This window comes from Triturus cristatus, chromosome 3_2, assembly GCF_964204655.1.
Source record: "Triturus cristatus chromosome 3_2, aTriCri1.1, whole genome shotgun sequence".
In the NCBI taxonomy this organism is placed as follows: domain Eukaryota; kingdom Metazoa; phylum Chordata; class Amphibia; order Caudata; family Salamandridae; genus Triturus; species Triturus cristatus.
This window is the reverse complement of record NC_140584.1, coordinates 925097036-925122873: the sequence shown is the minus strand read 5'-3', so window position 1 is coordinate 925122873 and position 25838 is coordinate 925097036. Positions and strand designations below refer to the sequence as shown.

The 25838-nt window shown below is 43.9% G+C and overlaps 1 protein-coding gene across 1 annotated transcript in view; it reads right to left on the bottom strand.

Moving 5' to 3' along the window:
• The window catches only part of DHX40 (DEAH-box helicase 40), a 332526-nt gene that overhangs the window by 191187 nt on the left and 115501 nt on the right, over positions 1-25838 (bottom strand). Inside the window, exons 7-8 of the mRNA XM_085649399.1 lie at positions 23900-24031; positions 3268-3367 (exon numbers count right to left, since the gene is read on the bottom strand). Of these exons, the coding sequence (XP_085505525.1) occupies positions 3268-3367; positions 23900-24031 (232 nt within the window). The remainder of the gene's footprint in view (positions 1-3267; positions 3368-23899; positions 24032-25838) is intronic.

The following is a 25838-nucleotide window of genomic DNA, read 5'->3' as shown; positions in this document are numbered from 1 at the left end:
TGCCTTTTGGCCTTGCCTCGGCTTCAGCAGTGTTCCAGAGATTAATGAATAATCTATTCAGGGACATTGCTGGAGTTGTGTTTTTTCAGGACGATATTCTCATTTATGGGAAAACTGAATCCAAACACGATGAGAGGGTCAAGCATGTGTTAAGCATTATTAGATCTAGTGGTTTAACGTTGAGGGCAGATAAATGCAAGTTCCTCCAAGAGGGTGTTGATTATCTTGGACATTATATCTTGTTTAAATGAATTGAACCTAAACTGAAGATCATTGAGGCTATCCGGAATGCACCCACACCTTTGAACAAGGACCAACTCCGTTCTTATTTAGGGTTGGTGGAGTACAATGCCAAATTCGTCAGCAAAGTTTCCACCAAAACTGCTTCCATGCGGGACTTGCTGAAGAAAAATGTCAAATATGTATGGGATGTTGACTGTAACAATAATTTTGAGTCAATCAAACAAGAAATTGTACATGCTCATCCCCTTGAACTTTTCAACATTAATGATCCATGTATTGTATCTACCGATGCAAGTAATGTTGGTTTAGGGGCGGTCCTTCTTCAGAGGAGGGGTGACGTTCGTGAAGAAACCATAGCCTTTGCTTCAAGGAGCTTAAGGGGTGCTGAGAGCACCTATTCTACCATTGAAAAGGAAGCTTTGGGTTTGTGATGGGGAAACCACTTCAGAAATTTCTTGTGGGGCAACAAATTAATTTTATGAACCGATCATAAACCTTTGGTCGATTTGTTTACCACCAAAGGTGGTGGCAGGGCCACGCCACGTATTTCTAAATGGCAATATAGACTGTAGGAGTTTTTCTATTGGCTTGAGTATGTGGCTGGAGCCAAAATCCATGTAGCTGATTGCCTATCCAGGATACCTCTCTCTTGTGAAGATGATGTGTTGGGGTGTGATGATTTAGAGATAGTTTGTGCTATGTGTTCGTTGGAAGACACTGCTGGCGGCGCTCTTTCTGAACAGGAATAGTGGGGGATATGTCTGAAGATGCTGATGTTGTGAAGGTCATCGATTTCTTAGCAGGTGTGTGGCCTTCTGATAAAGATTGCCCTTCCGAGTTAGTGCCTTACAAAAGAGTTAAGGATGAGTGATCCGTAGTCGATGAAATGTTGTGGCGAGGTCTTTTGATGGTAGTTCCTTTGTCTATACGCGAAAGGATTTTGAATATGGCTCATGAAGGCCATCCTGGGATTCGAGCCATGAAACGTAGGGCCAGACAAGATTTTTGGTGGCCTGCCATAGATAAGGATGTTGAGCATATTGTTCGGGACTGCTGTGTTTGCGTTACGACTGACAAATCCCAGTGACCCATCCTTCCCCGGTTGAACCTGTTGTGGTGAAGAACTCTCCTTGGACAAAATTGGCCTTCGACCTTGCGGGTCCGTTTGGACTCGTCGGCAGTTCTCCTAAATATGCTCTAGTTTTAATTGACTACATGTCAAAATGGCCTGAAGTCAGGTTTGTGGATAATGCCAACTCTTCAGTCGTTATCAGCTTTTTGCAGGATGTCTTTCTCAGGGAGGGTTTTCCTGAAGAATTGGTGTTGGACAATGGTACCCAGTTGGTTTCTAGCGAGATGCAAAAGTTTCTTAAGGATACAGGTGTAAGGCATACCCTTACGTCCCTTTATCATCCCCACAGCAACGGTTTGGTTGAGCGCTTCAACTGGGTCATCAAAGGACACCTGCAGCTTGATTTAATGAACGGGTTGAATTGGCGACAAGCTGTCAGTGACATGCTGTGGGTTGTCAGGACCACTCCTCATGTTAGTACTGGGATTGCTCCAGTTACTTTACTTAGGGGAAGGGTTGCTGGCTCAAAATTGAACAAGGAATGGATGTCCAGGAGGGAGGTGGACTCGAAGAAATTATTAGTTGTAGGTGATGTCAGGGCTGCTGTCCAGGCTAAGTACGACACCAGGCCTGGAACTCGTTGTTCTTTGCCAGTCAAGGTGGGTGATTGGGTGAGGGATAAGAAACTTGTTTTTTTCACAAGGGGGAGTCTCGCTTCTCTGCTCCCAAAAGAGTGTCTGCAGTAAAGGATCATGTGGTAGTGTTGGAGAATGGGAAAATTTGGAACAAGTGTGCTGTTTCCATTGTACCCAAGTCTATGCTTGACTATGTCAACAAGCGATTTGGTGTCCTTTCCCCTTCTACGGTTGTGCCCGCCAGTGTTCACGGCAGGGAAGCTATTCATTTTGACCGTGTTCCTTCTAGGGGTGCATCCACCAGAGTGAAGTTTGTTCCAGCAAAGTTTCATGATCACAAAATGTTGTAATGTTGCTTTTATTCCATGTTATATTGCTTGTTTTTCGACTCATGTTTTTTTCCTTTCCTGTTTTTCCTGACTTTCTCATCTTCTGTATCTCATGTTTTTCATTATTCTGAAGGAAGGGGGGTGTGTTGGGATCTGCTTTGTATGTGCGATGAGCTTGTGTGTGAGCATGTGCAACCTTGTGGGTTCCATTCTAGAGTGGAGTGTCCCACCGGCGGCAGTTGCTGCTGGGACCTGGAGGACGTTAGACTTAATAAACTAATAACCTACCTTCTACGTCGTGTCGTCCTTTCAAATACCCATACAAACAGGAATGTAAGTGGATGCAGGAAATCCTGCGGCTCAGTAAGGTAATTAAGCCACTTTGTTTATGGGATTCGGTGTTTGAACATTATGGAGTGTTAAGTAGTGTTCACAACTAGTATTGCAGTTTCAAGCCAGCATGAACCCTCTTTATCAATGCATGCATATGTGCAGATTCACAGACCATTGACAATAAAAGGAGTAGCAGTAAATGCTCCTGCCATAAGGGAAGTTATATATCACTAATTCAAGGACCTCACATGGTACCAAAGAGAGCCAAATTGTGATGGCCGATGTTTGGCAATTTGGTGGGCACCTGCCAACATAGATCTAGACTGAAAAACAATAAATAGAGTTAACAGAAAATTTGCCAGAAGGCAATGACCCCACAACTGCTCACACTGTGGGTGCTTCTGACCTGGTGATCGAGAAGTACACGTTTATGCTAAACCTTTATAGAGAAAAATACATCACCTCTAGGTTTCAACATAAGACAAACACATGCTAGAAATGTAGCCTAGTGGCTATGGTGTCATCTGTCATACAAGGAGCTGGAGTGTTCCTTCTGCTTCCACATGACCAAACTAAGAAAACAGCCTTACTTCAAGTATTACACACTTAATGAAATAAAAGATACATTGAATCCTTGTCTTTAAACTAAATGTACCTGATGCCTGGAATTGTTAAAGACGTAGCAGCAATATTTGTAGACAGAATACACTTCCTAACTCCAGCAGGTGGTGGAAGAAAGATTTCCTTCTGTTGGTCTAAATAAAAAACAAAAAACAAAAAAAAAAAAACATGTTACTCCTCAAATCAGATGACAATGAACAACACGCAATATCAAAGGAATCTAACAGTGTGCTTGCCGATCAGAGGACGATAACATGTGCTTTGTTATATATCCAATACTTCAATACTTAAATAAAGAAAGGTACTAGTCAGCCCATACTTTGGAACAGATATTTTTATAAATATCCATGGGGTCGTTTTGCGTATGAATTTGGGTATATTGCAGACGATTCTTGCAGGTTAGTGGAACATGCAATATGCCACATAGTATGTTGGCTATCCAGAGATCAAATTCTAAAATGCAATGGAAAATCAATATGAAACTAAAGTTCAGAGACATATGTTTTAAATCATATTTATTACAGGAAAAAAGTAACGTATAACCCATGTCCAGAAGACTTGTAATGCGGCTCATGCATTTACTGCTGAAGACTCGCAATATTATTTGACAGGTTCAATAACTGGTACATAGGTTAGATCTAAGGTATATGAATTCCACAAGGCTCTCCATGTCATTTCTCATCAATGATCCAGGCAGTTAAGAACAGCATCTTTTTGCACAACTACTAATTAACCAAACACTTAGAATAAAGCAAATCCTTCTCTATCACCACTCTAATTTACTTTCAATATAGATACTGTGACCAACGCATGATGTACAAATACAACTTTTCAAAAGAAATAAGAAGCTTTTAATAAGATTGTATGCTGATGATTTGATGGTATTAGCTGCTAACTTGGAGATACTATGCGGACTAGAAAAGGACAATTAGTTTTAGGTACAAAATGAATTATAAAGAAAAAACTGTAACTATGCCAGATAATTATTTGACAACATGGTAAGAGTAGAATTTTGGATCAAAATTTACAGCCATCACTTAAAACTATCACTAATTGGCAAAATCCGCTTTTGGAAATGTATTTTCTTACCAAAGCTTACCATATATTTAATCATGTACCCACTTATTTTAATAAAAGGTGCCAAACTAAATTTCATTATTTGAAGTAGAGTTTTTTGTAAAGCATTCGTACAGCAGCAGCATTTTTATGTACTAGTAAGTAGTGGGCTTTTGTGCTGCAAGCTGACATACAAAAGAACTAGTCAATGCCTAGAAAACAAACCATTCTGAAGAAAAAGGTATCGGTATCTTTGTAAAGTGGCCATATCTTTTTTGATCTTTTCTAATGTTCGGTCCACTTGTGGACCAAAGAGATTGTCAACAATAAAGAGCATGTTCAGCAAGTTCTGCTGAACTCCTGGCTTAAAGCCAGAGATACGGAGCCAGGCGTGTCTGCGTAGCAGGACACTGGAATTTACTCCCCTGGCAGCAGTTTCAGGTGCATCTAGGACCCAGCAAATAGAGGTGTTGGCTATCAGCCTGTCCTCAGACACTTCCTTTTGGCCCATTTTCCTATTCTCCTCTGAGAGGTATTGGAGAAGCGCCACCATTTTGTCCCAGTGGGCACAATCATATCTTGTTATAAGACTAACAGAATTAGCTAAACACCAGTGGTTGAGAGATTGTGTGGCCACCCTTTTCCCTGCCGCTATGCGTTTGCTTTCCTTTTCTGGTGGTGAGGCATTCCCGCTGACCTGGGAGTTGTCTCACTAATGTGCAGTAGTGACCACCCGAGAATCGTATGGGAGCGGACCGCAAATATAGATGGGGTCAGAAGGGGAGGCTTTTTAGTTTTTTATCTAACCTAGGTGTTACAACCCTAGCGCGGACAGAGTTTTTAAAAATGTCAGGAGTGTGATGTAACATGCCCTTCAGCATGGGGAGGTGGTGAGTGGAGGAGAGAGTTTCATAGAAAAAGTCCTCCTCTGAGGGCTCAGAGTTTAGTTCCACCTTATGAAAGAGGCACCCCTCCAATGAGTTCCTGACGTGGAATCATCTGGACGGGAGGGGCAGGCGGAGTAAAGGTTGGGTTTTGTGTCTCCTGGTGGGTCTACATCAGTGGTACTCAAAGTACAGCCCAAGAGCCACCTGCGGACCTCCTAACCTTTACGTGTGGTCCCCTGCTAAAGGACAGCACTGGGCTGCTGTTTACTTAAGACAGCAGTAACTTTTAGAAAGATGGTAAATAAATGGCCAAGCGGTTATTTACAATATAACTTAAGTAAAATAAAAGAAGCACAAAAAAGGTATCCTGCACCTCTTAACTCTAGGAACACAGGCATTTTAATACATGTTTGTTGCAATATGTCTTAAAAATGAAGGTCTCTTCAAAATTCTAAAAGTTTATTCATTAACAAGCAGAAACGTTTCACCTTTAGTACATTATTTTACATTAGTGCAATGAGACGTATATTTTAAAAGTTAGTTTTCATTAAAGAGCATAGAAACATTCATGCCTCCTCCCACCCAGATAAAGGTAGGTGGGCGGGTAGAGGTAGAGGCGGGTGGGCGTGTGTAGATCTGCAGCTCTACATGCCAAGGACAGATGCATACTGGTAAGTAGCATTTGCCGTTCGAGGCATATGAGCTGCAGATTACACACTGTGCATAGATTGTATAGCAGTACCCATCCCTAGCGGCGAACAACAGTATCTGTTGCAGTGGTTTGAAACAATGTTTTGAGTACAGCCTGGCCCACACTAGCTTGTTGTTTAGCCTGCACATCTACACAATAGTGTTTAGTGAAAGTGTGCGGTGTTGACCATGTAGCTGCTTTGCAGATATCATCTAAGGGGATGTTCCCTAAGAATGCCATCTAAGCTCCTATCTTACGTGTAGAGTGGGCTTTAGGGGGAACAATTGGGTTTGTTTCGCTTTGTGGTAGCAAATCTGAATGCATTTGACAATCCACCTAGCTATCCCAGATTTGGAGATGGGGTTGCCTTTATGTGGTGGTGGTGGTGAGAAGGAAACGAATAGTTGTTTGGTCTTACGAAAGAGTTGTGTTCTTTCGATGTAGTAGAGTACGGCTCGTTTGACATCTAATGTGTGGAGAGCTCTTTCTGCAACAGGTAGTTCCACAGATTGATTTAGGTGAAAAGGAAAAATGACTTTAGGGAGGAATTTTGGGTTAGTGCGGAGAACAACCTTGTTATGGTGCATTTGCAGAAAAGGTTCTTGAATGGTGAGTGCTCGTATTTCACTGACCCTCCTAAGGGAAGTGATGGCTACAAGAAAAGCAGTTTTCCATGTTAGAAATTGAAGTTCACATTTGTGTAGAGGTTCAAAGGGTGGTCCCATTAGTCTAGTGAGAACGATGTTTAGGTTCCATACAGGTGAGGGTGGCACTCTGGGGGGAATTATTCTTTTGAGGCCTTCCATGAAGGTTTTTATGGCAGGGACTCGAAAGAGTGATAGATGTTGCCTGTTTTGCAGGTAAGCTGCTATGGCTGTAAGGTGCAGTCTAATAGACGTGTAGGCTAGATTGCATCTTTGAAGGTGTAGTAAATAGCCTATGATGTGTTGAATGGACACATCTAGGGGATCGTAGTTATTGTTGTGGCAATAGACCACAAAACATTTCCACTTGGCTGCGTAGCAAGCTCTAGTGGTAGGTCGCCTAGCCTCTCTAATGACATTCATACAGTCAGGAGGAAGATTCAGATAACCGAATTCTAGGATTTCAAGAGCCAGATCGCAAGGTTGAGCTGAGCTGGGTCTGGGTGCCTGATCTCTCCATGGTTCTGGGTTAAGAGGCTTGGAGAGAGGTGTAACTTTTGGTGCTGTACTACAGATAGTTCCAGCAGTGTGGTGTACCATTGTTGTCTGGCCCACGTTGGAGCTACTAGGATGAGAGTGAGGGAGTGTTGTTGTAGTTTGCACACCACTAAGGGAATGAGTGGGAGAGGCGGAAAAGCGTACGCAAATCTGCCGGACCAGTTCATCCATATCGCATTGCCTTTGGATAATGGGTGTGGATATCTGGTGGCGAAGCTTGGGCATTTGGCGTTTTCGTGGGTGACGAAGAGGTCTATCTGTGGATGCCCCCACATTTGAAAGTTCGGGTGAAGAACTTTTCCCACTCGTGGATTTGTTGTGTTTGTCTGCTCAGCAGATCTGCTATAGTGTTCTGGACTACTGGGACATGTTGGGCTAGGAGGAAGATTTTTTTGGGTATGGCCCATCTCCATATGCTCTGTGCTAGTTGAGAGAGCTGCAGAGAGTGTGTGCCACCTTGTTTTTGTAGATAGTACATGGCTGTCATGTTGTCTGTGCGGACTAGGATGGCCTTGCCTGATATGTGTGTTTGAAATGCCTTTAGTGCTAAGAATATTGCTAGTAGCTCCATATAGTTGATGTGGAGCAACTTTTGCTGAGGTGTCCACCTGCCCTGCATGGTGTGATGTAGTAGGTGAGCTCCCCAGCCAGAGAGCAATGCGTCCGCTGTCAGTACTATCTGAGGAACAGGGTCCAGGAACGGTCGCCCTTTGGAAAGGTTTTTGGTGGTCCACCACTGCAGAGAGCGATGGGTACGACCGTCTACCAACACCAGATCTGTCAGTTGACCCTGGGCCTGGTTCCATTGGCGCGCTAAGCATTCTTGGAGAGGACGCATCTGGAGTCTTGCATGAGGAACAATGAAGATGCAAGAGGCCATCATTCCTATGAGTTGCATGAACACTCGAGCTGTAAGAGAGTGTTCTGGTTGAAATTTATCACGCAGGGCCTGAATGTTTGCTATCCTGGCAGGACTGGGGTAGGCTAGTGCTTTTGAGGTGTCTATTGTGGCACATAAGTACTGTTTTATGTGCGACGGTTGCAGATGGGACTTCGTGTGGTTTACTGGGAAGCCCAGCTCGTGAAGTAGCTGTATAGTTGCAGGAGTGTGTTGTACACACTGGTTGTATGAGCTGGCTTTTATTAGCCAGTCGTACAGGTATGGGAAGACGTGTATGTGTTGTCTTCGCAGATGTGCTGCCACTACCGCTAGGCACTTGGTAAACACTTGCGGTGCTGTGGTGACTCCGAATGGGAGCACTTTGAATTGATAGTGTTGACCGTCCACTACAAACCCGAGATACTTTCTGTGAGCTGTGTGAACGGGAATGTGGAAATATGCGTCCTTGAGGTCTAGGGTGGCAAGGAAGTCGTTTTGGGAGAGAAGGGGAAGTACCTGCTGAAGTGTGACCATGTGGAAATGTTCTGAATGTATATAGTGATTTAGGGGTCTGAGGTTCAGGATGGGCCTTAGAGTGTCGTCTCTTTTTGGTATGAGGAAATATAGGGAGTAAACTCCCATATTTTGTTGTTGGGTAGGAACTGGCTCTATCGCACTCTTTTGTAGGAGGGAGATTAACTCCTGTTTGAGAAGTGACAAATGTTCCTGTGACATGGGGCGGTGTTTTGGTGGAATGTTTGGGGGGGATTGATTTTAGTTCAAGGCAGTAGCCTGACCAAATTATTTGTGTCACCCATTTGTCTGAGGTGATAGTAGCCCAGACATAAAAGAAATGTTGAAGTCTGCCCCCGACTGTATTGGAATGGTCTGGGGGGGAGTGAAGGGAAGTCATTGGGTAGGAGGGGAGGCAGAGCGGGAGGTGTTAGTTTTGCCTCTGCCTTTATTATCGTTACCCCTGTAGCCACCTCTCTGGTAAGCCCTAGTGAAGGTGGATTCTGTAGGGGCTTTATAGGAAGTAGAAGCGCCGTCGGAGGAGTAGCCTCTAGATGTGCTTCGAAAGGAAGAACGGCGAAAGGAGCGCCTAGGAGGGTGTGACTGCAAGGCTCCCATAGATTTTGCCGTATCGGTGTCTTTCTTCATTTTCTCAAGGGCAACGTCTACGTTTGGGCCAAAGAGATGTTCTTGGTCAAAGGGGTGGTTAAGGATTGAAGCCTGTACCTCTGGTTTAAAACCGGAAATGCGCAGCCAGGCATGCCTACGGAGGAGGACGCTGGTGTTAATTGCCCTAGAGGCGGTATAGGCAACATCGAGGGCGCAGCGTATGGAGGTGTTGGTTTATTCCTCCTGTATTAGGTCATTGGTTCTAGGTTTGTACTTGTCAGGGAGATGCTGCATGATTGCTTCTAGATCATCATAATGTGCCCTGTCGTATCGTGCTAAAAGCGCTTGTGTGTTCGCAATGCGCCATATGTTGGCCGCCTGGGAAGCTGTTCGCTTGACTGAGGCATCTAGGAGTTTGGACTCTTTATCAGGTGGTGGTGCCTCGGCTGATACCTTGGAGTTTGCACGTTTCCTTGCAGTGGAGACTATGAGGGAGTCTAGTGGTGCCGGTCCTCTGATGCAGGTGGGATTTGTAGGGGCGGCCTTATATTTCTTTTCGATACGAGGGTTGATGACCCTGGCTCTGACCGGGTCTTTATAGACCTATGGCGCGTGTTTGATAACACCATTAAGCATGGGAAGAATGGAAGTGGCCCTGTGGGTGGTATCAAAAGTGTCTAGGAGGAAGTCCTCCTCCACGGGGTCTGTATGGAGATCAACTCCGTGGTAGTGTGCAGCCCTATGTAGCAGCTGGTTAAACCCAATTGAGACTTCTGGGGGGGACGGTCTTGAAGGGTAAATGGCGTCCTGCGGGACGTTAGGGATGTCTGGGATGTTGTAATCGTCCCATGGGTATGGGGAGCCTGTAGGAGTGGGGTCTCCTGTGGGTTGGTCATGGGGTCCCTCCCCTATGTCTTCATAGACATCGTCATCATCCTCATCTGGAGAGGGTGTGGGGGAATGATGAGGCAGGGGAGGCGGAGGAGATGGAGGAGATGGAGGAGGAGGTGGAGGAGTGGGTGAGGGTAGTCTCAGAGGGGAGGTACCACAGTCTCTTTTCTTTGGAGGTGGAGCCGGGGAAGGCTTGTCCAGCGGTCTCTTTTTGATGCTGATCATCAAATGTCCAGTTTTAGGGTCTTTAGTAAGAGTTTTTTGGAGTGGATCGGGCCGAAACAGTTCCTCTGTAAGCGGTCGATCCGTCGGCGCCGAAGGGGTTGGAGCCAGTGGTTTTTTAGTCATGGAATCATCAGTTCGTTGTTTTGAACTGTGTGGTTTAGACATATCTGGTTGGTTCCTCGGTTCCGAGATGGCTTCGAGGTGTGGGTGTCGATGGCTTTGGCTTTTTTGCTCAGTTCCGAAGATGGTGTCGATACCGAGGAGCTAGTGGGTGTTTTCGGCGCCGAGTGTTTCGGTGTGGAGCTCGGCGCGGAGGAAGCCATTTTCTTTTTCGGTGCGGAGTGTTTCTCGGCACCGACGGCAGGCTGGCTCGAGCCCGAGCTGCCAGAAGGCTTGATGGGCTTCTTAACCAGGCCCGAAAGCGAGGTATGTGAAGCAGTGTCTTTGGTCGTGCCTAGGCCCGAGGGCGAAGGCATGACCGAAGCCTTTTTCGATGCCGTCGAGGGTGGGGGGTGGGGATCGATAGAAGTACTCACGCCCCTCTGTGCCGGAGTGATGTCCTCGACATCTGAGTCGTCGGCTTCGGAGGCGCTGACGAGGCCCTCTTCGGTGTGCTGTTCTTCGGGAACATTAACGCCTTCTCCGAAGATGTCGTCGGGGATTGAAGTCGATGCGTGTGCCATGGTTCTCCTCGCTCTTCGGTCTCGAATAGTCTTTTTGGACCGGAAGGATTTGCACGCCGGACAGTCTCGAGCCTCGTGTTCTGGGGAGAGGCAAAGGTTGCACACCTCATGGAGATCGGTGTGGGGAAATTTGGACCCACATCGAGGACACTTCTTAAATGGAGTCCTTTCCATGAGCCAGGACCGGAGCTGAGATAGGCCCGAAGGCCCGTGTCAACGCCTGGAATCGAAGTTTTTCGATGAGTCGCGTCGAGTGGGGAGATCGCGATCGAGAACAATACCGCGGAAGGGCAGGATTGCGCGCCGATGAGAAGAACTGTGACTGCAAACAGTTCGGAACCGGAGCGCGAAGAAACACATCCAAGCCCGATGGCGGAAAAAAACTATCTGAGGATGGAGCCGAAGCCCATGCGCAATACGATCCAAAGGAGGAGTCACATACCTTGTGACTTCGAAAGACTTTCCAAGAGAAAAACAACTGCAACATCCGGGCGCAACACCAGATGGCGATCTATGCACAGTGTGTAATCTGCAGCTCATATGACTCGAACACTTTGTTCCAGCTTCTGCGTGGGAGGCGGTGAATTTGCATGTGTGGGATGGTTCTGGTAACTGAGAAATGGATGCAGGGGTGGTCGGTCCAGAGCAGATCCGTGGTGAGGCTGAAGCGAATGTTGTTTCCTCTGGCGAAGATGGGATTGAGTGTGTGTCCTGCTGTGAGTGGGGGTGGAGACAAGTTGCTTCAGTCCTATGTTGGTGAGGTTCTCCAGGAGGGCGGTGGTGTTGGGGTCGCTGTGGTTGTCCAGGTGGAAGTTCAGGTCTCCAAGTAGTATGTAGTCTGTAGAGGCGAGGGCGTGGTGTGAAATGTGGTTGGCGATGACATTGGTGAAGAGGGTGTAGGGTCCAGGAGGTCTGTAGGCAAGTGTTCCACGGAGCGTCATTCTTGGGTTGGGCTGGATCTGGAAGTGGATGTGTTCAATGAGGGGCGAGGTGTGGTCCGAGTTGGTGGTTGTCAATGGGAGGGAGCTTTTGTGGATTATGGTGAGGCCTCCTCCTGGGTGGTCTTTTCACAGGACCTTGTATCCATCGAGGATGGGGATGGTGGTTGCGATGTCAGGGTGCGGAGCTGGCATTGGTTCAGGTTTCTGTGAGGAAGGAGACGTCGTGCGTGTGAGTGTTGAGGAGGTCCCAGATTTCTACAGCGTATCTGTGCAGGGGGTGTACGCTGGGGAGGATGCAGCTCAGTGGTTTGTGTGTGGTGGCGTCCGGTGGGTTGGTGGTTGCCGCCGGGGTCCAGAGGTGGGTGAAGGTGCGGCGGCAGGAGATCAGGCCTTCGTATTGCTCGGCGCCGAGAGCTGGCAGTTGTCTTCATCTAGAGAAGATAGGATTCCAAAGTCTTCATCAACGCTATTACTATTGTTGATAAGATACAGTCTTCAGCAGTCTTGTACAGCTTGTCTCCATCTCATTTGCTAGATTACGAGACAGTAGTACCGTCCAGCTCATAGTTAGGAGAGTTTCGACATTAACTGGACCAGGCCTGCAATCTTGTGTTGCAGTTGCTGCAGTGTTTTCTGTGCCATTAGTAACAGCGGAGGATCCAAGGTTTTGTAATGTCCCAACATGTTACTAGCGCTAAACCATCACTAGTCTGAGAAAACAGCGAAATTACGGCACTTCCATAGCATTTTCAGGTGGGTGGGTTACTCATGTCCACATGGTTAATTTAGCCTGCCAAGCCGAATAATTGCCCAGTACATTGCTGAGGTAAAATTCTGTTACAATAGCTTCTTATTTTACCACTGGGCAGTTACAGCAGCTCTTTACAAGCTGTGCATGCTTGAAAGAAGGATGTCATGCTTTTTTGGTTTCATCAAATGACAAAACATCATATTTCAATCCTTTTCAACATGTTTCCTGCAATAATGCTCCACAGATACCTGATCTTCTCATGTGTACATTTTAATGGTGTAACCTCTTATTTCCTTCGGATCTGTGGGTACCAGAGAAAATACCAGTGATTTACCACAGCTTATACACAGTCCAAGTACTTTCCCCAACTGATACACTACTCCGGGAACATTTGTAGACCATTTTTCATAAACCATAAATTTTAAAGATGCAAAGCAATTATACACATTTGAATACCACACACTGGTCAAGCGTTAGAACAAGCAAATGAACAAAGCAATAAGAGTAGAGAAGAGTGGTTATATCCTAATCGTCCTATCCTGGCAAATAGAGTGGTTCTATCTCAATCATCCTATCCTTGTCAGGATATTTATAATAATCTGAAGATGAGAATCATGTCAAAGGTGGCATATACTATTACCTTTGACATACGTTGAGGGTCTCTTTAAAGAAACGGGGGCTCAATTAGTTATAGATTTCATAGAGAGAATGCATGCTGGCAAACTGTAAAAAAGCTGGTGTGAGAGGATACAGCATAGTCAATCAGTAGGCTACAGGTCGTATTCATTTTTGAAGCTTTAGAACACAGGAGAATTTTTCCTATACTGCAAGTGTTCCAAATCTAATTCCACCACTGCTTAGCAGGAGCCAGCAATGGATTTTTCATCAATGGCATTAGTCAATCTTGCGAGAACCAATGTGTGGAAGATACGAGCAATACTATCATATCAAAGGAAATAAACTTTGTTTGTCCACTTGGTTGGGTTAACGTTTCCTGAAAGTAGATCTTGTCAGTAAATACTACTTACTGGACGACACTATGGCATAAAGCTCATCGTTCCTCCAACTCAGGAGAAAGCCTTTGAAAGTATATAACTTGTGGTAAATTAGCAGCAGCGATGTACTAGCAGATTTTAAGTGCATTCTCGCTTAGTATGAATTGTGAGATTCTAGGTATTATGGTCAATGTCTTTTTCCACAACAGCTCGCATGTGGCAATTTCTTTTACTGAGCTCTCATATCCCCCTGGTTTAAAAAAAATAACCTTTAGTGAAAAAAGTGACTTATACATGTTGGAGACAGTGTGTCCACCATCACCTTGTGACCTTAGTTGTTTCATATGTGTTAGCTGTCTTGTACACCCAACTTTCATTATCATGTTGGTCGACTAAAGGTAATTGTTTATATGTGGAACATACGTGATTCTGCAAGTTCCTACTGCTTATTTTGAACGTTGTGGAAGCCTATTAGTGTACAGTTGTTGCAGCAAAAATAATCAATAGGTCTTCCCTGAATGAAACCTCCCCATCTGTGGCCTAAGTGAGAAGGAAGGAAATGATTGGAAGGTACGTGAAATTAAGCAGAGCTTTAAATAAGAGTCTAGAGATCTAGAGCGCTCTGTTAGGGACCAGGCTCCACAAATTCAGTTCAAGTGGGCGGAGTCACTGAAATATGGGATCCAGCTATGGAAGTCAGCGGAAAAATATAACCTATTGAATTTGCAATTATTGTTGAACTTTATAGATTTGGAATGGTGAATCAGAAAGCCTGATAATTTTTAGAATTCATAATGTTTTTGTGTAAAATCATGAGTGCTTGTTCAACATAGTCTGCCTACAGGGCGAGTTTCTGTGTTCCTGTCTATTTAATAGTGAATAAGGATTGCTTAAAGAACAATGTAATCTCTGAGCTATTGCACCAGGGCTCGGCTGGCAAAGCAAATACTAGTGGCCATAAACAGCACACTGACTAGGCAGCGCTAATTCTCTAGATAAATGTTTATGAACTCAGAGTCTTGTTTTGGGAGGTGTGAAGTTTGTAACTGTAATTTTTGTAATTTGGGACCAAAGTCACATTATGGATGTACTTACAAAACCCTGTTTGACATCATAAAACATTTTTTAAGAATCTAGGCATAAAATAGTGAGAGTTATCAATAACGAGTTAACCCTATGAATACTGGCAGTCATTATTGTGCATTTGTTTTTTATAATGAAACTTCTTTGAATTTATATAAACAAAACATTTAGTTTCATTGTGTTCACACAATCCTAGCGATAAAGCTGAAAACTACTGTCTTCCATCTTACAATCACCTACATGCCCTCCAGCCCATGATAATCCTACCACCTGCCCCAGAGATTGGTGTGCTTTGGGGGACAACCCCTGGCTATGTATATTGGTTCTTCCAGCTTTGCACATGATTCCACACCCGCCTGACACTCTCCTAGCATGGTGGGAGCGGGTTTGGGGATTTCCATTTACGTGCTATATCCCTTTTTGCAACCACTGTGGCCATTCAAACCATTCTGCATTCTCCTTGAGATGCACCAAGTTCATCTAGCATTCCCAGCAGGGCCACGTTTAGTGATAGTTCCCCTGATCAGAATAAAATTCAGACCACAACTCTATTCCCTGCCGATATGTGCCAATTTGTTGACACTGCCAGACCATATGGAAGAAATTAGTGTTTACGTGGTTGCAATGAAAGCAAGTTGAGTAAGGAATTTTGCCTGAATGCCAGATGCGACGGGTAGCAAGGTAGAATATGTACAGATAGTACAGATGGACAAGATTGAGTTGAGAGGATATGGCAATCTCATGGGGAGCCATCCAAGCATCCAATAGGAATCATCAACAGTAGCCACCAATTCCTACCATCTGGCTGAGGGTTGTTAACCTGTCAGAGGCATTATTTACCAGGATACGGTATATCTAGAATATATCCTTTCTCCATGTGGCCCATTAAAAGTTTCTCATAAAAAAGGTTATGCTCGAGTATCACCATGATTTAGTTTAGGTGACTGGTGAGGGTGTGTTGGATCTAGAGATACTTACGAAATTGAGTCACTGACAGTTGCAAATAAGATTGCAGGTCTAGAAATGAATGCATGTGCTTTCCTTGCCAAACACATCACCTAGATTTGTGACACCTATTGTGTCCCATTTAGTGAAACCTTCTAATGGTGCGATGTGGTGTAGTGAAGCCCTTTCCCATCCCACAATGGGGTTTGCTGTGTCAGCTTATTGTTCCACCAGATGGAGCACAACACCAACCGCCAGTTGACAAAGACCACTCTGGTAACTTCTGGAAGACTTCGAGGAATAGGGTTGCGATGCCATCCCCATCCCCATCCAGCTGCTTCGTCCAATCCCATACTCCACCAGTCACGGATGGCCAGAATCTGCATGGCTCTATAGTATAATTGTAGGTCCATCATTCCCATCCCTCCATCCGATACTGATTGCCCATTCTCATGGATTTTGTGAAGCTATATTGTGCAGGTTCAACAATATCGGAGCAGGCCCAATCTAACACAGCTGCAGAGAATTTGTTGTTTATTTTAGCATCATAATTAACTATTGTTATGAGAATGTAAGATATGAAATTAGTAAGGCTTTTGCTTAACTTTGCTTTTAATGTAATAGCGGATTCATGAGTGATGGGGATGACTGCACACTTTGCAGGAATTGACTGTTGAGGTTCTGAGGGTGCATTGCAGTGCTTGTGAAAATGTTTTATAGAAAAGAGGAGTACAAGAATATCTGGGCCCGGGGCTACTGAATTAGAGAAAGATGAAATAGCTCGGAGCACCTCCTCTTCAATTAGGTTTTCTTCTTAAAAAACAAAAAAACATTTTGGACATGGTAGGCAGAGTCAATGACTCTAAGCATCACTACTTTGTATGCTACAGAATTAATCAAAGTAATCTTTGAAAGAAGAAATCTAGTACCAAATAGTGTCACTAAGTTCACTGATCTAGTGCGAGGACTTCCAATTTGAAGGCAGAGTAATATTTCCGAGAGTGATAAAATTGCCTCTCAACTTGTTTTCTGGTGGCTCAAGTGGTTCAGATTTAGCTATTAAATATAGCCTGTGTTTATCTCTAGTTCTCCTCCTAGTGGCAGTAAACATAAAGAACTCACATTTCAAGGCCACTTCAATGGGTCTCAAATCAGATTCCAGGGGGCATCCTCGAAATGATTAAATCAGAAAACGTGTGATATTGTACAGAGCCTTTCTACAGGTTGTTTTAAGTTTAATTTAAACTGCACTAACATGGATATGGTGATACAATACAGATCAAGAAAGACTGGAGAATGTGAAGTGACAGTAAAACACAGACGCTTGTAGACTTTGAACTGGTGGTGTCTTTTCTTCTTTCTTCAAAGAAACATTATCCTAAAGCCTGGATTGTTGCGTTGATATTCGATTCAGTATGTCCATTTGCATCAACTTATCGTATCGATCCTCTTTTGAGAAAAGCAAAATAATTAAATAATTAACTCCATCCAGTCTTAATTTCCACACGCATGGGTGTGAAGATGAGCGATGAATCCCATCCTCGTCGCCAATTGAAGTGACCACAAATACACATTGAGGGTAGAGGAGTGGAGTTTATTACCGCTCATCTAAACAGCTTCCAGGGAATGACCGTAATAAACATTCTACAGTTTGAAAAATATACATTCCATCCCCAAGCCAATGTCGGAACCCTCAGTATGTGATGACATAGCATCCCAGGATACTACAGAATGGTACAATACAGATGTACAAATACACAAGGCCTGTGTGTTGCTCACACAGCCAGTATTCAGCGGAAAATAATTACATCAAAATTAAGTGTCTCTGGCATGGAAAGTCTGATGTCTGTCAGAGCTTAATCCTCAATGGTTTTCAAGAGGGATGTTGTATCCCCAAACAAATCAGTAGGACTGGAAAGTGATCAATCAGAATCCACAGCTGCCTTAAAAAGACCTACTATGAGGAGGATCAACCCAGAAAATGCAGAGAGGTCATATATGTTGAACAATGACACATCTGTACCAATAAGTCAGCCATTGCTAGCAACATATTAATCCTCTTAGCTCTTAAATAATGTGGAAGTGAATCGATGAGTTAATATAACAAGCTTTCCTGGGGCCATATTTGAAAAATAACATTGACAATAATACTTATCTTTTTAACAACGATTAGAACAATAACACTGTTGTTAAAATGTACTCAAACCTTTGTAAGTGTAGCATCTGAAATTCGTTTTTTTACTTTCTCTAAACCCACCCTTAAGTAAAGGATATTGGGAAAATAAAATAACAGCCAACATAGAAACTAGAAATTGAACCCACTCGAAGTATTTCACCCTGTAGCATTTAAGAGGATCAGGGAGTCAAATGAAAGCTGCTCCCAGGAACTTCCCTTGCAGTGCAGGTCCAGTTCCCTAGTACACTAGATTCCCACCGAACATCAGAACAGTACAGGATGGCTTGGCAAAGGTGCATACCACATTCACTAAAAAAGGCAACTTAAGCAGTAATTATTATGCTGTGCACATCAACTATACCATACCTCCTGTACGACCTCCTGCACTCCTGTACAACCCACCCATCATCACTCAGATGGCCAGGTCCACTGGAATCTGTATTTATTCCCTGTATAAATGTTTATAATTGCCTCACATGTTAAGTAATTAGAGGCATTTCTTTTCATTAACTATCTTTTTAGAGGTTATTTATTTATTGACTATAACAATGCAGTATTATACTGTTTCTTACTCCACCTTAAACTCCCCATGCAGGGGCTTGTCTTTTTGACTCCACTACAAATGTTGCAAAGTAGAGGGGTAAGAGTCATAGTGATCTAGGTAGATTCTCCCAGCTACGCACCAAATGGTCTAAAATGCATGCCTTATCCATCTCCCCGCCAGCCAGCTCCAGCTGCGGTGGCACAGCTGGGCATCCAATAGGAATCTCAAACTTTTTTGATACCTTGGGATGAAAGTTTACCATAACATCAATGATCTTGGTGGGGGTAAACCTACGAGCCCAGAAGGGTAAGAAGGAATTATGGCATTCCATCAAGTTGCCCATAATGGAGCACATAACGTTGTCTAAAATGGTGATACTGTCACGAAAACAATACTACTTTGCAAACCCTCTTGTTTGGATCTCCCAACTCACTGGACATACTACTGAGGAAGATGATATGGGATGGCGGGCTGCATAGGATATCTCTAGGTGTACTGAGGAGCCCTCCTTCAGAGGGTGGCCTGGGTGCGCCCCTCCCCAATTATGAAGCAGACTACCTGGCGGCACAGCTTCACTGGGTAGCCACCTGGTTGGATGGCTGAGAGATGGGTAACATGGGTGAGATGGATCAGGAGGGAACCTTAGTGGCACTGCTATTGGGCACCAAACATCGTAATGATGAGCACCCAAGACTGCTCAAAATTACCCTACACTGCTTGAGGAGAGTTCTCCTGAAGACTACCCATTGCTCACTATACACGCCGGTGCTCCCATTGCTAGGATCCCCCCAACACAGGATAGCATGTTATATATAGTTGGGAGACTGAAGGCCTAGACAGAGGTAGGATACAGACAATGAGCAAATGTTAGCAATATGGGAAGTTCTGGGAGTTTGACAACACAGCCAGTGAGGACGGTCTACCAGACTCACAACTCTTCCTATATGCCACCTTGAGACGTTCCCTGCGAACGGTATGGGAAGAGCACCACACTGAGTCACCCCAATATGAAGCTGCAAATTAAACTGAAGGAGGCCACACACGCATGTCCTGGCTTTATATGCCTCGTTATCCATGGTTCTGCAGCCCTGATAAAGCGGAGAACCTACTGAGAGGACGTGGTGGGCAGATAAATAAGGGATAATGAATGTGTCTAGAAACACCAGGTTTAAATACACACAATTTAATTATCTACACACCACATACCTTAGACCCCATAGATTAAATGTAATCGCTGGCACTGCAGACAAAAGCTGCCGCAGGTGTACTCTGTGGATGCGTATTTTCTCCACAGGACATGAACATGTCTGGTGATTAAGAACTGCTGGCAGGAGGTCACCTCTAGACTTGAAAAAGTGGTGGGGGGGCGCACCTCCACACACTTGAGATATTCCTCTTGGGGCTGTATACATTATCAAAACATGCGATAGTGGGCGTCAAACGTTTTCCTGTAGTCTTAGTGCTCACTAAGCATACTAGAGCGATGAACTGTAGATCCCCAAAGGGTCCACTCTGGTGTAGATGGAAGGAAGAAAGGAAGAAGTTGGCAGCAGCAGAGAGCACCGCCCTGCACTGGGAGGAACAATTGGGGCAGCGCAAATACCCAATCGCAGACTTATGGGGCAATCTTGTCACCCTGTTTATCAAAACCCCAGACTAAACAAGACTATTGTGAGGGCCAGCTACACTCTACGATGGCGGAGGGGCGAGTGCTGATATCACCATTTCCTAGGAGCACGGGCGACATGAACGTCAGTTGAATGTGGGGGTTAATGAAACATACACACAACAACACATGTGAATGTAAGGATTTGCCAAGGAAGATGGGTCAGGCAACATTTAATTTATTTTATTATACGTTTGCATGCATTTTACTTCCTACAAAGCCTTGTAAGCACATAAGGTATGTATAAGCAGCTCTCTTCACCCAATGGTCAAACGACACCGCAATGCATGGGGTAGGAAACTGATGGAAAGGCTGGACCGCGGCCTGGACTAATGCTAGCTTCAAGGGGGCATGGTTGAACGTATCTTCACTACATTTGTACGTTGAATGAATGGCTACATGCTTTTTAAAATCATTAAATACACTTTGAAAAGAAACCCAGATATATTTTTCTCACAACACTAAGGCTGCATCTCTGCAAAACCTTTGAAAAACCTAATTCCCTACCTCTTAATCATCCTGTGTCCGTTTGATCATATAACACAGGTTTTAGATTTTCAAGCTTTCCAAATACCAGTCTAGGAGTTTTTTCCAAAGAGAGTGCATCCTGGTATGAGGTGAGCAGGAGCAATGCATAACAAGCATTTGTAATGCAAATAGGTCTCGCATTTGTGAGTTAGAGCTATTGATGTTGTGAATGGCAATGTTTTTTACCTACATGTTTTATTTTCGGAGTGAATGTATGTAGTGTGCAAAATCCCTTGGAAAGGTCCTGCACTTCGTAATAAATATATTGAAAAAAAACGCAAAGTGTGGATTGTGTCAACAATTGCTTGGCACGTACCTCATGGGTGAAGGGTCGCCACACATGCACACCGTGGTGCTTTACTAATGCGAAACTCATTAATAAAAGTAGTGCTTACAGACTAACCAACGGAATCGGTATCGGAGCATGGGACCGAATGCCGGCTTATCTTTCATTTTCTAGACTATTTGACTCACTCTCCTGCATCTTGATTATCCACCAAACACTGGGAGGCAATGAAGTTTGCTAAGGTGGCGGGGGCAGGGGGCAGGGGGGCTTCAATGGTACATGGACATTTATTCATTGCCTAGTTGTCAAAGGTCGCCCGGTGCTATTAGTTAAAAGTGCGCAGATTTCATTAAGATATTAAGAGTACTTTACTCGCATCTATTAGAAAATCGACATTAACTAAACGAAATGCGAGAATGCGTGTCAGTTTCCACAGTGTTTTAGACAGTACTGGTTGCTTAGTTTCATTGCATTAATTTTTGTATTTACTCTTTTACACAGCATCCAAAGTAGGTTACCTAACCCCAAAGCCCGAGTTGTTAAATGAACCATAGAAGGGAGTGTTTTACATTTGAGCAAATGTGTCCAAATGTAATTTTGGTGATGCCATGGAATGATCAGCCAAGGAGGTACTCGATGAGCAGGTATTTAACTACACGTTCAAAACGTACGGTTTTGTGGCTGTTTGTCTGTACACAACCACCTCTCTGAATGTATTTATTAACACAGAGCTCCATCTACCAGACAGTGCTCACAGAGGGGCGACTAAAGCACAGAACAAAATGTATTCATTTATCCTGAGTGTGAAGGCATCCGGAAGGCTTAGGTGGCTGCCCGGAGAGGCTAGGAATCCCAGCGCTTCTACAGACTCTGCCGTGCTCCTCTGCACCAGCAGGGCACAGCTCAGAATCTGCCGCTTCTGCTAAGAATAGGTGAGGGGGTTAGGACATGCGGGAGTTGCCAGCAGATTTCAAGGTTATTGAAAGTGAAGATTCTGACGTGAGGCAATGGAGACTGACTTTGTCTGTACCAGTCTATTTCTCTACCATCTACCGGGCTCACTGTCAGGTATCCATTCATCTCTCTATGTTAGAGGTGCGCGAGCCAATATTAATTAGCAGGTAGAGCCAGCAGGAGACGAGCCAAGCGTATACGAGCCAGTGGGCGAACCGTGAAAATGATTGGCATGTTAATCATACAGTAAACATGATGTAAATCTGTGATAATGTCTCTTCTGAATTCAAAAAAGTGCATTTCTTTAGCGCGTCACTGCAGTACACAAGATTATAGCACTGAATTGAGAGGAAGTTATTAAAAGTGCTCGTTTTAAGCTTGAGTTAAAACACTGCCGCTCCTCCTGCCCGACAACAATGCCATTTGTGAACTAACAGGCATCAGTTACCATGCATACCCCGAATGTTACCTAGAGTCTTATTATATTTAGAGTAACATTAAAATCTAGTTCATTAAACACGAGAAGTTTTTGTACAGAATGCATCTTGAACTCGCATATTTCAAGGTGGCAATAATAAAGATGAAAACGGAAGTGTCGGCAGGCAAGAAAACACGAACCGGAGTGGGGGGTGGGGGGGGGGGGAGGGGGTGAGAAGTCACAGACTAAGGAAGGGGGCGGTGGGGTGGGGTGGGGAGACAGGGAAGAAAATAGTGTTAGGAGTAAACGGGCCAATAGCCGTGCAAGGATACAAATGATAAATGAGGAGGGACTAACAAGCCTCAAACCAATCGGAAGGCAGAATTTAAGACAAAAGCCAATGGGCAGAGAGTGGGCGGAGCTTCCACACTACAGTATATACTGCATGCCTCGCAAAGTGATGGCAGTGCATTTGCACTGCAACGCTAGGCGAGACCTTTATTCCTTTTGGAAACGCAACCAGCCGACACGTGTTTCGTCAGGGAAAGTAATCCCACGACTCTTCAGTGCACACACACGTCAGCACGGGTGTCGCCAGGACGCGCGTTCTTTTCTTCTTTAAAATAGACTTTATGAACACACACTCGTGTTCTGTCTCTTCATTACCACCGCTGAGATCGTTAATTCTACCGCACTTCGGGTTTTTTGACCTTTATTATACTTGAATACACTACCTTTTGGATTCTTATTCTTCCTCTACTCGCGGCACCATTCTCTTATGTTTTTCGATAACCAAGCTAACCTACTCACACCCGTATTTATGATTGATGAAATGTGCTGATTGCCGGATTGGAATTATCACCGGTTTTTCGAACACCTCACTTCTATGAGACTTCCTACAGACTCCATTTGGTTTTCTTATTTCTTCTACTGTCCGAATTGTGTACCCAGCCGGGTTGGAATTAATACTGGTTTTGGGCCTTTTTACTTAGTCCACGCTACTCACTACAGCCCTGAAGAGTCGTGGGATTACTTTCCCTGACGAAACACGTGTCGGCTGGTTGCATTTTCAAAAGGAATAAAGAACATCCATTACCACTGAAGAATTTTGCATATCTTGCTTTTTCCACTGCAGTATTTACTGGATTTAACCTATATGTGTGCACAGGATTATATTGTACTGTTTTGCTGTAGGGGCCACCCTACACACATTAAGGGGTTACAAGGGTCTCCCCTTCCTGTTTAGCACCATACTCACTCATCTAGCCAAACACCCTACACGTATACTTGCTGAGCGCCATCACTTCCTACATACTAAAAACATTTTCACGAATTTGCTAGGCGAGACCTAAAAGAAAATAGTTTTAGGAGTAAAGGGGCCAATAGTCGTGGAAGGATACAAATGATAAATGAGGAGGGACTAACAACCCTCAAACCAATCGGAAGGCAGCATTTAAGACAAAAGCCAATGGGCGGAGCTTCCACAAAGCTTCCACACTACAGTATATACTGCATGCCTCGCAAAGCGAGGGCAGCGCATTTGCGCTGCATCTCTAGGCGAGACCTAAAAAGTGAGCAGCTTCAACCATTATGTAAGTTACTCTGATGTCTGGAATGAGCCTCTCTGTGCCCAGCCCAATGAAATAGTAAATAAATTAAAACCGGGAACCCAAGCAAGATGTTATTGCAAAGGTCACCAGTATGAAAAATGGTATTAATCTTTGGAGTTACAGTAGTCTTACCTGTTGCCATGGAGCCATACAAAGGCAATATAAGAAAACCTTCCACTGACTGATCTCGGAGATCATACTGGTAATCAATAGACTCTGCCTTTTTGAAAAGCAGATTGCTTGCCTTCTCAATCTCAACTTGGCCTGTGAGGAGTAAAATAGAAATACACTTAAAATACAGTCTGCAATATGTGGACACATGTACAGGATGTCTCTGACAATACCACCTATTGCCCCTTTGCGTAGGGCAAGGAGATGACTAAAGATAGACCCAGTTATGGATAGAGGACATTAACTAAATATCAGACACAGAAAGAACATATTGCTAATCCTCTATGTGTGAGAGATGAACACTATTTACAATTATTATTTTTGTTATCAGTCACTGAGGGACAGGCCATGGTTCAAGGGTGCTACTGTCACTTGGCCTATACGTCAGTACAAAATACTTTATATTTTATCATCATGCATGAACACTTGTGCCAAATTATTGTAAACTTTATAAAAAGTTGAGGATGTAAGACGAAACTGTGCCTCAACAACATCATGTGAAGCACATTTACTCCCACAGATGACAGGCTATTAAACTTAAATGCAAACTGTACAATTGAAGGGGGGCTAATCTGACATCAGAAAACACCTGCAGTAAATGTATTACAGGTGACTATTCGCATTATTGTCTTATTACATGTCAATTGTGATATCTTACAAGAACCATCAAAAACAATGTGGTTTCCCTGTGTCCTTCAGAACCAAGGTAAACAATGATATAATTGACTATGTGTTCTGTCTGGTGTCGCAATTTCTTGCTTGAAATAAATAGATGTTGGAATGTCACACTTATATAAGAAAATCAAACCATGTTCTCCAAAACACTGGCAAGTGTTGGCCTATGCTGACCATTGTTTTACACCCCCCAGAGCAAATCAACAAAATACACAACACACAACAACAATTATACTTATTTAGTATATTCACATTTCTCTTTTTTCATATAAGGGTGTTAAGTAGACAAAATAATATATCAAATGAAATGACTTTGTGATAAAGTGACACAAAGTGAAGAAAATAAGTTTAACATTAAACAATGAAGGCACAGGATCTATATAAAGAAATTATTACAAAAATGCTAGTTCTCTCTCATATCCAAAGTTTAACAAACACCCTACATCATTAGTGGCACTTCTTTAGGATGGTTGACAGAGAACATGAACCAATAGGATTGCCGTTGACATTTCGACCCGATGTCTATGTGTTAGCAGTTAGACATCACGGCGGGTCTTCCTCAGGACTAGAGATGGACAGCCTAAATGCTATACGATTTAAGGGAAGAAAGAACTCCTCTGAGCCTGGATGGATTCCACAACATGGATCCACAAGTATCCATAACCATGTGTCCAAAATCCCAAATTAATTTTTTCCTTCTTTTGGCATCCAAACACCGCAGGAAGTCTTTGTTCTTGATGAAAGCTGTCCCGTAATCTAGCATTACTTCGCGGGCATTTCTACATATTACTATTAGTGCGCATTTTTTAGTTTGCAGGAACTTTTAGTATGCATGCTTTTACTTAGCATGCTGTTACTACTCAATTACCGTTACTTCACAAAGCGAAATACTTTGCAGACTATCCACATTGTTGTTTGGAAAAGGAGGCGCTTCCGTTTCCAAACAACAACGTGCTGCTCTTAAGACGCTTGAAGAAGAAGAGTGGATCCAAGAGTGAAGGTGAAGAGAGGGGCTACGAGGGGAGAGAGGTAAGTGGGGCAGTGTATTTTTTAGGGTCGTGCAGGGGGTTGTGTTTAAGGTTTAAGGGTTGTGTTTGTCCAGTGTAATTTGGGTTTAGAAAAGTGATGGGGGGTCGAGAAGGGTAGTGTTTGGGAGTAGGGACAGGACTGTGGGTCGGGGGAGGGATGTGCAGGGGGTAGTGTTTTAGGGTTTAGGGTAGTGTTG